This window comes from Camelina sativa, chromosome 8 (genome assembly GCF_000633955.1).
Source record: "Camelina sativa cultivar DH55 chromosome 8, Cs, whole genome shotgun sequence".
Taxonomy (NCBI): domain Eukaryota; kingdom Viridiplantae; phylum Streptophyta; class Magnoliopsida; order Brassicales; family Brassicaceae; genus Camelina; species Camelina sativa.
In genome coordinates, this window is record NC_025692.1 from 3035317 (window position 1) to 3049690 (window position 14374).

Below are 14374 nucleotides of genomic sequence, written 5' to 3' on the forward strand. Positions count from 1 at the left end.
AAAAAAACATAAATTGAAAAGGTGAGAGCTGAGTGATTACTTTGGGGAGCTGCAAAACTCATAGAGCTTTCCACGGTTGGAGAAGATGATGAGAGCAACCTCAGCATCGCAAAGAACAGACAATTCATAAGCTTTCTTCAACAAACCGTTCCTACGCTTTGCAAACGTTACTTGTCTGTTGATTTTGTTCTCTATCCTCTTCAGCTCTACTCTTCCTCTTCCCATTTCTTTTTGTTGTTACCCTAATTTCTACTTTTATATATACACACACACAAATATGGGTATGTAATGTTTTTCTATATACAGACACACAAAAACATAAGTTGGGTATCTCTTTCTCTGAGGAAAGATCTGATCTTTTTGAGTTTTAAAAAAGGTCTGGAGAATGGATGGAAAAGGAAAAAGGAAATTAACCCTAATTTCAAGAACAAAGGTACTAGCTTGAGGAAGAAGAATAAGAAGAAGAAGAGGAAAGTTTAATTTGCTTTACTGGTTTAGATTGTTATCTAGGGTTCTTGATTTTTCCTTTTTGTTCTCTCTTTGTGTTTGGAAGTGTGTGGAGGTTGTGCAATCTTAATGAAATTTATTTTGTTTGAATGGAATCTATTGGGAGCAAAAGATAAGAAATCTGTGAGGGTGAGGTTAGGGTTTGGTGTGTTTTCATTTCTAGCCATCTCTCTCTACTTCTTCTCTTCTCTAATCCCACGCTCTCTCTAAGCACGTGTGCTACAATTACCTTACTATTTGTATTTTTATTTGAAGATATCATATATAGTTTATATAGTTCGTATTACTTAAGTTAAATCTTTCTTATAAAGTTATAAATTAGTAGTATCACCAAACTTAAGTACAGGTTAATTGGTTTTACATATTGGAACATAATTATGTAATTAAAAAATAATCTATGTGCTTCTCCTCAGCTGGTAGAATGATGTCTGTGTATATATGGTGTTTACTATTTTAGGTATATAAGAAGCCTGACATTATATACAAAAAATTTAAACATATTGTTTTCTTCAAAATTCTATGTTTTTATCATTATAGCAAATGATTTAGTTATATATAATACAACAATATCACGTTTGATGGTTGACTAGTAACTAGACACATGAGGCCCAAAGCTGATCAGTTAACATAGTGCATATATATACGGTCTTTTGCAGTTATCACATTTCAAAGTCAATTTTAACCGATGATTAGAAAGTTTGTAGTATTTATATATACACACCTCGTACTATAGATGTAAATGTGTACATTTGATATAAGTACACTCGTACATATATATATCTATCTATCTTAACATTTTTGGAGTAAATTTTTGTGCCATCTTTTTTTTTATCTTTGTATCCAAAGTCTCAATTAAATTCTTACAGCCAAACACAATCATTTCCTTATTTGATAATATTAATTTCAAATTTCCTAAAATCTATCTACCTAATTTAAAGCAATATGTTAGATTAAAATATATTTCTCCTTTCACTTTTATTTAATCTTATCTTTAATTATTTGAATTACTATTTAATACATAAAGTTAAAAAAATATTAGATTTTTTTCAGCATATGATGTGATTTGAATTTTTATAAACGGATATATATTTTAAAAATCTTTCTTAACATTTTTGAAGTATATTTTTGTGCAATAATCTTTTTTGAAATGATTTTCCGAAAAACCATGGTCTTAAACACTATTAATCACCATAAATTTGATTTTAATAATATTTCATTGTATTTTTTACCATGGTTTAAGACCATGCACAAAACCACTTCTTAACATTTTTGAAGTATATTTTTGTGCAATAATCTTTTTTGAAATGATTTTCAAAAAAACCATGGTCTTAAACACTATTAATCACCATAAATTTGATTTTAATCATATTTCATTGTATTTTTGACCATGGTGTAAGACCATGCACAAAACCATTTCTTAACATTTTTGAAGTATATTTTTGTGCAATAATCTTTTTTGAAATGATTTTCCAAAAAACCATGGTCTTAAACACTATTAATCACCATAAATTTGATTTTAATCATATTTCATTGTATTTTTGACCATGGTTTAAGATCATGCATAAAACCATGGTCTTAAATTTTTTTTGATTTTAATCATAGTTCATTGTATTTTTAAAGTACACATATTTATTGTTCTTTCAAAGTCAATCCATATAATTTTATTAACAAGTACTGTTAATTATTGTAAAAACACCAAAATAAAAAATATATATGTAAGTGCATTGATATTACAAAATAAAGAAATTTACTATGGGGTAAATTTTGCAAATACAACATATTATATATAATATTTTAATATTTATATTAACTAAATAAAACCTAATTATATTAGTATACTAAATTATTTAAATAATTTATGAAAACGAATAGACCCGTGGTGTACTACGGGGTAAATCCTAGTGGTGAATATATATTTGGGAAATATATAAGATAACATTTCAAATGTATTTAATTAAAAATTCATTTTCACCGTGATAGTATTTTACTTTTGTTACTTAATGTTATGCAGTATATTTTCAACATAAACATATATGTTATGTCATAATATTTTGTAGGTGAAATAGGTCATAGTAATTAACACATGTTGATATAGTAAAAAAAAAAGTACAATATAGACGAATCTAGGAAACAGTTTTGAGAAATTTAACTTCGCAATCGATAATTAAGAAAGGTTTTACATACAAAGTTCTTAATTACCAGCTGGGGGTAGCTGATGATAGTATTAATTTTGTAACGAGAATCTCATCAGAAACCTCATCATTATACTAGTTGTAAACAAACATAAATGTGCAAGTTGTAGCTAGTAGTGTTGGTAAAATATGTATATGAAGCGCGTGATGATATATTGTGAATTTATAGGAGCAATTTAACATTTTTAAAGTGTATAATAATACAAAAAATGAAAGCAACGTATCATATCAATTTCTAGTTGTGTTTCAGAAGCCGCAGAAAAGCATCTCCTACCTTAAAACGGGTTTCCACGTGTCGAACTATTATTGGAGCTTACATTTTTCTAATGAGTTAAACAATTGAATTTGTGTTGTATGTCTAGATCGAGTTAACCATGTTTCCAGCATAAATTACAGCTATCTTGTATGCAACATAAATTATAGAAAATACACTTTAGCTGTGTAGAAAACAGAGAAAATATAACTAAGATGTATATTTGTCTCACGTAAATTAATCTCACCAACTAATCTAGTTAGAAAAAGTTTTTACAAGTCGTGACACTGCGAAAATAGTCCCTGTCAGAGTACCACCAAAAGATCATGATATCCACTAAATAAAAAGTAAACGCATCTTTAAGGTTGTATATATATTCGACATATATTTTTGGATGGCATCAATATAAAATGGACTCATATGGTTTTGTTCAATTAGGAAATTTAAAATCACGTCTCACGCCACTAAATAAAAGTTGTATAAAAAACTCTTTTTTTTTTCTTTTCTTTTTGATCAGAGAGAATCTATACAAGCTAATAAAGCCTTCAGGTGACATGGGTATTCCGTACGGATTTTACAGAGCGTAAAGACGTTGCAAAGTTAAAAGAAAAACATAAAAATAAAATCATAACAGTAAAGTGTTATTACAACAAGATGGGTGATGTGGTCTGAGGAACACGTGTCGATGTATAATTGAGTTAGACTTTTGTCGGAAACGTGTTCGCTGAGCCGAAGCCTCCTTTTTAACAGTGACTTGTCTTACGTTATTTAGTTTTACATTTCTACCCTTCTACTTTTCTTTAAATATGAAAACATCGTCCATACTTTTTAGAAAACTGTTTTACCTAGCCCTTTAGTATCTGTTCGGGTTCGGGTTCGGATAGGGTATTTCGATTTTTTTCGGGTATTTTGGTAAAGGGATCCTAGATCCATTCGGGTATTTCTAGTATTCGGATCGGATTTCGGATAAACACCCATTGAATTCGGATCGGGTTCGGGTTTTATTCAAAACCCAAAATATACTTTAGATTTGGGTTCGGTTTTGATTTTTTACATATTAAACTTAGCAAAATATTAGAATTCAATCCGAATTTCAAATATATCTGAATTCAAATCTCTCCAACTCTGATATTAAAGGTGAAGAAAATGTATGACATACATGTTTCTTGTAGAAAATGTTCTATTTGTTTGATTTTCTATTTGTTTTGCATTTCTTCTTCTTTGTGTTTTTTTTAACATGTAAAAATAATATTATGGTATATAGAGTTCACGAGTATGTAATAAAAAAATGCAATTAAGTCTCTACATAATAAATAAAATCTCTCATATCTAAATTCCTTTTTAAAAAATGAAATGTGTACCTAGTAATATATAAATAGTGGAGGTTTGATAATTAGTCAAAGATATTAAAGTGGCAAAATGGTTACAATGCACCCACTTAATGCTTTAGGTCATCGGTTCCAATCCCATTAGTGACTATTTTGCACTATGTTTATACATGTTCGGGTTAGTTCGGGTATTCGTTTGGATATCGGATAATAGCCGATCGGATTCGGGTACCCGGTTTCAATAAATTCTAGACCCATTTGGATATTTTAAAATTTCAGATACGAGTTCGGGTCGGGTTTTTCGGATCGGGTTCGGGTATTTTGCCGAGGACTAGTTTTACCAAATCATGGTTTCATTTTTTAAAAGCCAAATATTGTGAAGATTATTTTGTACTAGCATTTATCAAATATGTGGCCTTAATATGTAGCTAATTTAGTTGGATAACATATGATATATGTGATATCTCTATTTGACAAAAAAAAATAATAATAATAATCTGATATCTCTATACACTACTTGTTGGTGAATTATATGTTTAGCAGAAATGCCAATTTTTTAATTTTTTAAAAATGCCACAATATAGATCGTTATTTTCAGCAAATCAAACTTTATTTATTTTGAGAAAAAACCAATCAACTAAGAATCAATAAGTGGGGGGGGGGGGGGGAACGAAGTAACTTGATTTAAGTTAAGACAAAAATTCTTGAAAAATGTGTGTTTGCTTTTTGCACCCAATTATGGTATAACAACTCCCAAAAACCCACCTAATGTTGCTTACGGAATGAAAGAACTAGAAGAGCTTCTGGTTACTAAGTGAATTTCTCCGGTTTAAAAGACGAACAAGACCCGGTTAACGTTAACCAAATCAAGAATCTACCAATATCCGGTTTAGCTGATCAAGAATTCGAATAAGAGACTTCTTAAACGGATAAAGCAACGATTCAAATTCAACATTACAGATAGACCGATTACATTTATCATATAGGTCAAGAAGATAAAACAAGTAGTTATAGTATTGAGTCAATCTCTATAATTATACCGAGAAAATGGTCAAGATTTTGAGCATTCAGGACAAGGGAAACAACCTCTGGCTCGGCAATTATCGCAAGCGACTGATCTTGCGTTCGATGAGTCACTGAATCCAAAGAATCCGCCTGATTTGATCGTTCCTGTTCCCTTGCAGCGGCCACACGCTACGCTCTTAAGATCTCCACATTTTCGACACATGCCAAGAGATCTGCAAAAGTTGTGTTTAGAAACATACGATTGTAAGATATAGATTCAAGAACAGGTCTAACTAATATCATTCAGCCAAAGACAGACAACATCTTAGAACATGTCTTGGAGACATCAGCGGCACACTGAACACTAAACAGTCCTTTTAAGACCAATATGCTTACACAGTCTCTCTCATTACAAAGGTAAGAATTTGAGAATCCATAACCAAAATCAAGAATCTTAACATAGTGAGAAGACCTTCAGAAGACAGTCTAATTCTTTGAAGACAGAACATATGAATGTGAGAATCAAAAGATTGTCTAATGAGAACTAACTAAGAAGAAAGAAGTTTCTATTGGAGAGTGAAACTAAAAGCACAACCCAATATGAACTTTTATTGATTTCAGAATCTATACTTTGGTGGAGCTTTCAAACAACACATCACAACAACAAAAAAAACTCCTCAAGTCTTATCCTTTTCAGCAAATTAATCAAAACCCAATCAATCGGAAATCAAACAGCTTACTACAATTCTACGCAGCTACTACTAATACAGTCATCATCATTGATTCACATAGGTCCATCCAAAATCCAAACATGTTCATAAAAAAATTGGATACTATATGAGATGGGTTTCCACTAAGAACATGAAAGATTGGATTTTTGAGATGAATGAACTTGCAAAAAAGCTTTGTTTACCTTCTTTGAGAAGCGGCTATGAAAGCATCAACTTTAGGAGCAGCGATGGTGGCACCGAGAAGCAGAGCTCCAACTGCTAAACCCGCAACTTCGTTTGATGTTAAGCTCTGCATCTTCTCTTCTTCTTCCTCTTTCTCCTCTTCTCTGGTTCTCTTTAACTTCATGATAATGATTGTTATCCTGCATTCACCACTAACCGAATAAATATATAACGTATCAAATAACTAGCACATGTGGCCTATTAGCTCAGCTGGTTAGAGCGTCGTGCTAATAACGCGAAGGTCACAGGTTCGATCCCTGTATAGGCCACTTTTTTAAGTTGGTGATGTACTTAGAGCCTATTTAATTGACTGGGTGATATATTTAACATGATTGGCCTATTAGCTCAGTTGGTTAGAGCGTCGTGCTAATAACGCGAAGGTCACAGGTTCGATCCCTGTATAGGCCACTTTTTTATAATAATAACATTATCTTCTAGTTTTTGGTTAATTTTTCTCTCCTTCTATATTTATAATAATTTTCATTTTCACCCCGTTAGTTTCGATATTATCAACTTCCATCCTAAAGTTAAGATAATTGATGATAAAAACTCTCCAAAGGTTGGTAGGGTTTAAACTAGTTTACTCTATACGGCCTCTCTCTCTCACCTTTCCTTAAACTGCAACAGAGAGGAGAAGCGATAGGGTTTATTCAAGCTTCACTCAAGCAAGTCGATAAGTTTCGACATCTTCATTCACAAATCTATAGATTCCAGCTTTGTGATTTGCCGTCCGGGTTACAGATTCGTCTTGGTAGTTCAATTTGTGATTTTTTTTCCCCTGAAGAGAAGAATCTGAGATCAGCAATGGAAACAGATCTGAATGACTACACTATTATCAAGGAAGGAGAAGCTGAGGTCCTTATGCACAAGAAGAACCAAGTCTTCTTCAACAAAGCTCAGGTTCTCATTTTTTTGCCTTTCTTCTCGTTGCTATAGGATTTGATTTGCTGCAAAGGTTCTTCCTTTTTGGTTATAAATTATTGAATTACATCAAAGGCAAAGTTAAGATTGATCAAGGATTAGTTTGGGGTGTTTTATCTTTGTCTAAGATTTTAAATTGAGTGTTTTTTAATCCCTTTGCTACTAGTGATTACCCGTTACTTGTTATAGATTAGTGTTGTGTTTTGTTAGTGAGAAACTTAAAGAGAAATGAGCCCAATTCATTCTTAGCAATTGTGTTCTTTTGTGTGAATCCATATGGATATACTTGTGAGGTTAACTAGTTGTTGTTGTTTTATGGTTAGGTTAACAACAGGGACATGTCCATTGCTGTGCTAAGGGCATTTATATCCAAACGCAAGCAAGAGCATGAGGCGATGTTATCTAAAAGAGCTAGATCATCTGGGAAAGTGCCTGAGAAAGATGTCTCTGAGACTTCCAAGGAAGAATCTCCTACTGAAAATGGTGAGGATAATGGTAAAACCAATGGAGAGCACAAAGTAACATCTCAGGATGGACCAAAGGAAGCTGCCAAGATCGCATATGAATCTGCACGAAGAGAACTCAAGCCACCAAGAGTGCTTGAGGTCTACCTTTTCTTCTTTCCTCTATGACTGTTATAGTTGTACCCTTTTTTTCTTATATTGTTTTTTATAGTGCGTTTTTAGTAGATAACGTATTCATGTGTTATACATTTTATAGGCCCTGTCAGCTTCAGGGTTAAGAGCTTTGAGGTATGCTCGCGAAGTTGAAGGAATTGGTCAAGTTGTAGCTTTGGATAATGACCCAGGTAATATTTTCATCCCAACTTTTGTGCTGTGAAGAGGTTTAGAAACACGAATTTTATTCTATCCTAACTTCCACGAATAATATAGTATTACCATTTTTCTATTATAGCATCGGTTGAAGCTTGCCAGAGAAACATAAAGTTCAATGGCTTGATGTCTACTTCAAAGGTGGAGTCACATCTTACTGATGCTCGTGTCCACATGCTTAGCCACCCAAAAGAATTTGATGTGGTATGCGTCCAATTTTTTTGCAAAATCATACACTCATTTTGTCAAAAGATTTGGACACTTTTCATCTTATTGACTGCATTAAGCTGTTAACTAATATGGTTAATTGATGCCTTTAGGTTGATCTTGATCCATATGGTGCGCCGTCTATTTTCCTTGATTCAGCTGTTCAATCAGTTGCCGATGGTGGGCTGCTAATGTGTACAGCAACTGACATGGCAGTGTTGTGTGGGGCTAACGGCGAGGTTTGCTATTCCAAGTGAGATTTTCCCCCTTGATTACCTTATTGTGAAAACATATATCTTTTGATTTGTCTGAATGTCTATCTTTCTATTGTTAGATATGGTTCTTATCCACTGAAAGGGAAATATTGTCATGAAATGGCTTTGCGGATCCTCCTCGCCAGCATCGAGGTAATTTTCTTTGCTACTGGTTGGGAATTAAATACCGTGAAATTATTGCACTTGCGCCAAATCTTCCACGCTTTGACTGGTTTTAAGATGCTCTATTATTATTTCTTCTCTAAAAGCTTTCTTCGATGATTAACTTTGGTCATATCGTTGATTCGCAGAGCCATGCAAATCGCTACAAACGGTATATTGTTCCAGTTCTATCAGTCCAAATGGATTTCTACGTCCGTGTCTTTGTCCGCGTTTACACGTGAGTTATCCTTTCTTTTCAAACACTTCCTCTTTCAGCTAGAGGCAAAGTAAAGACTGAAGCTTTATGAAATGCAGTTCGGCGAGTGCAATGAAAAACACTCCACTAAAGCTCTCATATGTCTATCAATGCATCGGTTGTGATTCCTTTCATCTTCAGTCTGTTGGAAGATCTCTCCCTAAGGTTTCGTGTCTGTCTCTTTTCACAGTTAGTTTGCTAAGTTTCTGAAAGCTGCCTTTTTCTGATAATCCTCTTTTATAATCTTCTTACAGAATAACAGTGTGAGGTATCTACCAGGAGTTGGTCCTGTTGTTCCTCAGGATTGCACTCATTGTGGAAAGAAATATAACATGGGTGGACCAATATGGTCTGCTCCAATGCATGATCAAGAATGGGTGACTTCGATACTAAGTGGTGTTAAATCCATGAAAGGCAGATATCCTGCTTACGACCGAATTTGTGCTGTTCTTACCACAATCTCAGAGGTAAAACTTTCCTCCAAACTCTGAAAGTTTCAGTTTTTTGGTTTTGGTCAATTTCTCTAAATCCCTATATTTGTTTTGCTTGTCTCCAGGAATTGCCAGATGTTCCACTGTTTTTGAGCCTTCATAGTCTCTCTGCAACGCTAAAATGTACTTCACCATCAGCTGCTCTGTTTCGATCAGCAGTAATCAATGCAAACTACCGTGTCTCAGGGTCCCATGTGAACCCGCTTGGGATTAAAACTGATGCCCCAATGGANATAACAGTGTGAGGTATCTACCAGGAGTTGGTCCTGTTGTTCCTCAGGATTGCACTCATTGTGGAAAGAAATATAACATGGGTGGACCAATATGGTCTGCTCCATTGCATGATCAAGAATGGGTGACTTCGATACTAAGTGGTGTTAAATCCATGAAAGGCAGATATCCTGCTTACGACCGAATTTGTGCTGTTCTTACCACAATCTCAGAGGTAAAACTTTCCTCCAAACTCTGCAAGTTTCAGTTTTTTGGTTTGGGTCAATGTCTCTGAATCCCTAATTTGTTTTGCTTGTCTCCAGGAATTGCCAGATGTTCCACTGTTTTTGAGCCTTCATAGTCTCTCTGCAACGCTAAAATGTACTTCACCATCAGCTGCTCTGTTTCGATCAGCAGTAATCAATGCAAACTACCGTGTCTCAGGGTCCCATGTGAACCCGCTTGGGATTAAAACTGATGCCCCAATGGAGATTATCTGGGACATTATGCGGTGCTGGGTAAACCATCTTCGTTTACTTCAGTTAAGTCCAAATTTTATTTTCCCCTCACTAGTAATGAATGAACTCTGATTGTTTGATTGTAGGTGAAAAATCATCCCATTAAGCCACAATCACCTGATCATCCCGGAAGTGTGATTCTATCTAAAGAACCATCTCATCAGGTCTTTTTTTCACTAGCCATTGTTGTAATGCTTTCCTTGGAAGTATTTAAAGTTTCGAGGTTGAATCTTTACACTGTTTTCTTTTCTTTCATACAGGCTGACTTTTCGCGCCATGTTGGTTCGCTTAGCAAAGCACAAACGAAGAAAGTAGCTAGGTTTCTACCAAACCCAGAGAAGCATTGGGGTCCAAAGATAAGGGCTGGTCGTACAATCACAAGCAAACACGTCTCACTTCTTGGTCATGAAGCAGTTAATGGTCATCTCAACGGAAATCACAAAGAAGAAGGAGCAGAAGAAGAAGAAGATGAAGAAGAAGAGCCTCAAGAAGATATTATTGAGGATGAGCCAGATCTGAAACGCCAAAAGACAGCAGCAGAGGATATTGCCTCAACATCATAGGGGATATTACCTCTTAAAGATTTTGGTATCAGAGTTTTCTGTGTTTTGTTATATTCTAAGCATTTTTTTGCAGACTTGCAACAAAGAATTTACAAGTTTATGGATTCTTCTTTAGCCACTTTATTTAGAAAACCTGGTAATATGTAACTGTTCATCCCCAACAGGCAACTCTTTTATATGATTCAGCAGTAGTTTTATAATTTTAATCATTTTTTTTTGTTCTTTGGCAAAATATGATAGGATTATAAATGAAAAAACCAGAAATCACATGTAAACTGATAAGGGTTAAGGAGTATCACCATTATCTTAAGCTTGCATGAAAATGTGTAATAGAACATATATTATTAGGAGTTCAGAAAGATGAAGAACAAGCGAGTCGTTGTAGTATAGTGGTAAGTATTCCCGCCTGTCACGCGGGTGACCCGGGTTCGATCCCCGGCAACGGCGTTATTTTCTAAAAATTTTCCTCTTTTAAAAAACTTTTCTAAAAATTGTAGTTAATTACGTGGCATAATCATAGGCCACGAGTGTAAATAACCTTATTAGATAACACCGTCATAATTATTAAATCTCTTAAAATGTGGTATAGAGAGATACGAATCTTTTCGTCTTCCTTCTTCGTCATTTTTTTTTTTTTTTTTTTTTTCTTTAATAATTAAAATTGGTTTCTCATCGTCTTTTTGATTCCTGATTTTTGTTGTTAGTTCGATCTTCCTTCTTCAAAAATTCCCCAACACACTTCTTCTTCTCTCTCGATCTTCCCCTTTTTTTTTTATTCCGATCCTCGACTTCATCGGAATCGTCTTTTTATCACAACTCCATCGAGATCATCGCGAGAGTTTGCCGAAACGGTGGGTATCCATGGACGACGAGGTTGTTCAGCGAGTTTTCCAAGAGGGAGGACGAGATTTCTTCCAGCAGCAGCCTTCTACTTCTTCTTCTTCCTCTTCTTCGATTCTTCAATCTCTTCCTCTTCATGTGGTACGCTTCTTTTCGAATTTTCTAGATAATTTTAGTGTAGGATTAGGCGGAGAACATATAATCAATCATCGAGGTCCGTTGATGCTTTTCTGTTTGGAATAGGCGTTCGATCATGGCTATTACCTCTTAGTTAAGTCCATTCAAGAACTTNCTCTCATTCTCTGGTAAACTCAGCAATGTCTTCGGCGAAACTTTTCGGTTGTGCTATTACCGTCGAAGCAGAGGAAGGCGGCGGTGGTGTTGGTGATGGTGGAAGCTCAATCGCCGTGGAGGTTCCTCGATCTCAAACCCAAACGGATTGCTATCCATATTTCCATTTTCTGGATTCGAATTCCGACTCTGGATTAGCTTCTATGGATGACGCAGAACCTGAATTCATCGAGAGCCGTACGAGGTCGATACGGTACGTGACTTTTGTATAGGTTCGACGAATCAGAGGGTAATCAATAGTACTAGTTTGGGTGGTGGTGGTGGTTTCGGTTTCAATATTTTTGAGGAGGATATAGAATTAGGTCTTGGAATCGGTTCACGTTCAGGTTCGGGTGATTCATTGGTTCATAGGGAGATCGATTCGGGTCGAGTCGAAGTTGTTGCTCCTGTTGAACCTATGGTGCTTGATGAAGAATTCGAATTGGAGAATTTGCACAACGCGATCGAGTGGGTTCAAGAACCTGTTCAACAACAAGTTACTCCACCAAGGGATGATGATGATGATGATGATGATGATGATGATAATGATGATGATGATGCTTGGCAGATGTGGAATGCCAACGTGTTTTTTCAAGATATGATGGATATGGATCATCTAGCTGTTAATTTTGAAGATGCTGAAATTGACGGAGAGTACAATGCTGCTATTTTAGTGCAAATGTTTGATAACCAGGATGATGTCATCATGGGGAGTCCTCCCGCATCCAAAAGAGTGGTTGATGATCTTCCTGCTGTGGTGATTACCTCTGAACAGTTGAGCAACGGGAACACCATCGTTTGCGCCATCTGCAAAGATGATATTGTGGTTGATGAGAAAGCTAAGAGGCTTCCTTGTAATCATTACTATCATGGTGAGTGTATAGTACCTTGGTTGGGGATAAGGAATACATGTCCGGTTTGTAGGTATGAGCTACCTACTGATGATCCTGAATATGAAAGGAATAGGAGATTGCAGAGGCGTGGTAGCAACGGTTTGGCAAGGTAGTAGATGAAGTGATTGTGCTTTGTTCTTCTTCGGTAAGGCCTCATTGGGAAATGATCCGTCTCTGGTTAATGTGATGTAGATATTGGTCATCATAGTTTAAAAGGAAGAATACATTTTGCAAGTTATTTAGGTTTTTTATTTATCTCTTTAGACTTTGCTGATAATTGCAGTCACAGTTTGTTTATCATTGAGGAATTTGGTGATCTGACTTTGGTTAGTTCTAACTTTGATTCATTTTTTGCGATGTGATTTTTGATGCCTTTTTAAGTACCAAACACCTTACCAGTGCAAGGTTTATGAATCCATTAGAGATGTTGCGATAGGGTATGATCCAATTCCAATCCATCTCCTCCTACAGGTATAGTCATGTGCTTCTGTGGCCAGATTGTGGTTTACCAAGTACATTGTTAAAAGAGAATGATGGTTATGGTCCGGTTTAACGTGGTCTTGTCAAATTTTGGTCTTATATGGACCGTATTTAATTCAAAATGTGGGCTTTTGTTAGTCCATTATAACTCCTTATTTTATTTTTATTTTCATTGGCGAAATCTATATTTTATTGTTGAAGCTACATTACACTGAAAACAAACTGAGAAACCCCTTGCCGTTGCAATGATTCAGTGTTGTATCTTGTTGGATGTAGTAAGTTTTCTTTTTCTCTGGTTATAATCGATGGAACATCTAAGATTTATTGTGGAAGCTACAAAAATTATCATCTTTTTAATTTATTTTTAGTAACTTTTATGTTTGTATTTAAATATTTTTATAAGGAAATGATAACATATAATAGTTTTATTAATACGTATTATAATAATGTGAGTTAACAACTTGAAAATGAAAGTATATATAAAGTTAATTAATTACATCAAAGATGAACCGAATGCCCATTACGATTAAGATTGTTAAAAAATGAAAACTAAGGTTCAAAGTCATTTTCACATGCCAGTGGCTGGCTCTTTTCTCTATAGTGACTTTACATTTCTAAAGAGCCAAACTTCAAACATTGAGTGTCGAATTTTATTTTTAAATTTTTTTTAATGGAAGTTGGAAAACTTTTGTTTTTGTTTTTGTTTTTTTTGTTTTTTTTTTTTTCTGGCTTTTGGATACCCATTTGGCTCAACACTATTTGCTTATCCTTTCATATGCAATAATTTTGCCTCTTTGCCTCATTCCATGTAAAAATACTCCACACAGAAATATTTTTAAAACTATCTAAAAATATATAAGCTCCCTCTATGAAACCTTAGGTTTTTAATCATGTCATGCGTCAGTTGTTCACATCGACCATAGATACAGTTGCATAATCTATTTGGTATTTAACAAGTAGGTATTTCCATGTTCAGTCCGTAAATTTGGAAAATTTCTTGTTTAAAATCATGTTCCTTTCTATGATGAATCAGACGGCTTATAGCGTAGACATAATATTTCTATTAAAACACTCATTTAGACCTCGAACACGCAAAATATATATCTTTAAAAGACTAAACATTTGTGACGTTTTAAAGTTTATTGTGTGGATCAGTTTCGAACAGACGGATTAAAGAA

At 34.7% G+C, this 14374-nt stretch overlaps 4 protein-coding genes and 3 non-coding genes across 7 annotated transcripts in view; 5 read left to right on the plus strand and 2 right to left on the minus strand.

The window, feature by feature from the left end:
• Positions 1 to 645, minus strand: part of LOC104705861 (developmental protein SEPALLATA 1-like) — a 4116-nt gene extending 3471 nt beyond the window's left edge. The window contains exon 1 of the mRNA XM_010421952.2: positions 41 to 645. Within this exon, the coding sequence (XP_010420254.1) occupies positions 41 to 225 (185 nt within the window). The 5' untranslated portion in view covers positions 226 to 645. The remainder of the gene's footprint in view (positions 1 to 40) is intronic.
• Positions 5183 to 6351, minus strand: LOC104705863. Its single transcript, XM_010421955.2, has 2 exons — positions 6199 to 6351; positions 5183 to 5518 (listed from the first exon to the last, which is right to left on the minus strand). Exons 1-2 carry the CDS (start codon positions 6309 to 6311, stop codon positions 5332 to 5334), a joined length of 300 nt encoding a protein of 99 aa, XP_010420257.1. The 5' UTR covers positions 6312 to 6351; the 3' UTR covers positions 5183 to 5331.
• Positions 6434 to 6507, plus strand: TRNAI-AAU. The gene has a single exon. It is a non-coding gene; the product is annotated as a tRNA-Ile (tRNA).
• TRNAI-AAU lies at positions 6573 to 6646 on the plus strand. Its single transcript has one exon. It is a non-coding gene; the product is annotated as a tRNA-Ile (tRNA).
• LOC104705865 (probable tRNA (guanine(26)-N(2))-dimethyltransferase 1) lies at positions 6822 to 10859 on the plus strand. Its single transcript, XM_010421956.1, has 12 exons — positions 6822 to 7138; positions 7483 to 7764; positions 7880 to 7967; positions 8075 to 8196; positions 8313 to 8452; positions 8534 to 8606; positions 8765 to 8853; positions 8931 to 9036; positions 9126 to 9338; positions 9896 to 10090; positions 10177 to 10254; positions 10351 to 10859. The coding sequence occupies exons 1-12, from the start codon at positions 7043 to 7045 to the stop codon at positions 10651 to 10653; spliced, it is 1785 nt and encodes a 594-aa protein (XP_010420258.1). The 5' UTR covers positions 6822 to 7042; the 3' UTR covers positions 10654 to 10859.
• On the plus strand, positions 11029 to 11100 carry TRNAD-GUC. The gene has a single exon. It is a non-coding gene; the product is annotated as a tRNA-Asp (tRNA).
• Positions 11793 to 13498, plus strand: LOC104705866 (E3 ubiquitin-protein ligase RING1-like). Its single transcript, XM_010421957.1, has one exon. The coding sequence runs from the start codon at positions 12242 to 12244 to the stop codon at positions 12827 to 12829; it is 588 nt and encodes a 195-aa protein (XP_010420259.1). The 5' UTR covers positions 11793 to 12241; the 3' UTR covers positions 12830 to 13498.

Excerpts from the sequence above, each read along its gene's own strand:
- LOC104705866 (XM_010421957.1), top strand. The coding sequence starts at position 12,242 with ATGGTGCTTGATGAAGAATTCGAATTGGAGAATTTGCACAACGCGATC.
- LOC104705865 (XM_010421956.1), top strand. The coding sequence starts at position 7,043 with ATGGAAACAGATCTGAATGACTACACTATTATCAAGGAAGGAGAAGCT. Across the intron at positions 7,139-7,482 it reads TCTTCTTCAACAAAGCTCAG|GTTAACAACAGGGACATGTC; the intron begins GTTCTCATTTTT and ends TTTTATGGTTAG. Across the intron at positions 8,854-8,930 it reads GTCTTTGTCCGCGTTTACAC|TTCGGCGAGTGCAATGAAAA; the intron begins GTGAGTTATCCT and ends TATGAAATGCAG.
- LOC104705863 (XM_010421955.2), bottom strand. The coding sequence starts at position 6,311 with ATGCAGAGCTTAACATCAAACGAAGTTGCGGGTTTAGCAGTTGGAGCT. Across the intron at positions 5,519-6,198 it reads ATAGCCGCTTCTCAAAGAAG|ATCTCTTGGCATGTGTCGAA; the intron begins GTAAACAAAGCT and ends CAACTTTTGCAG.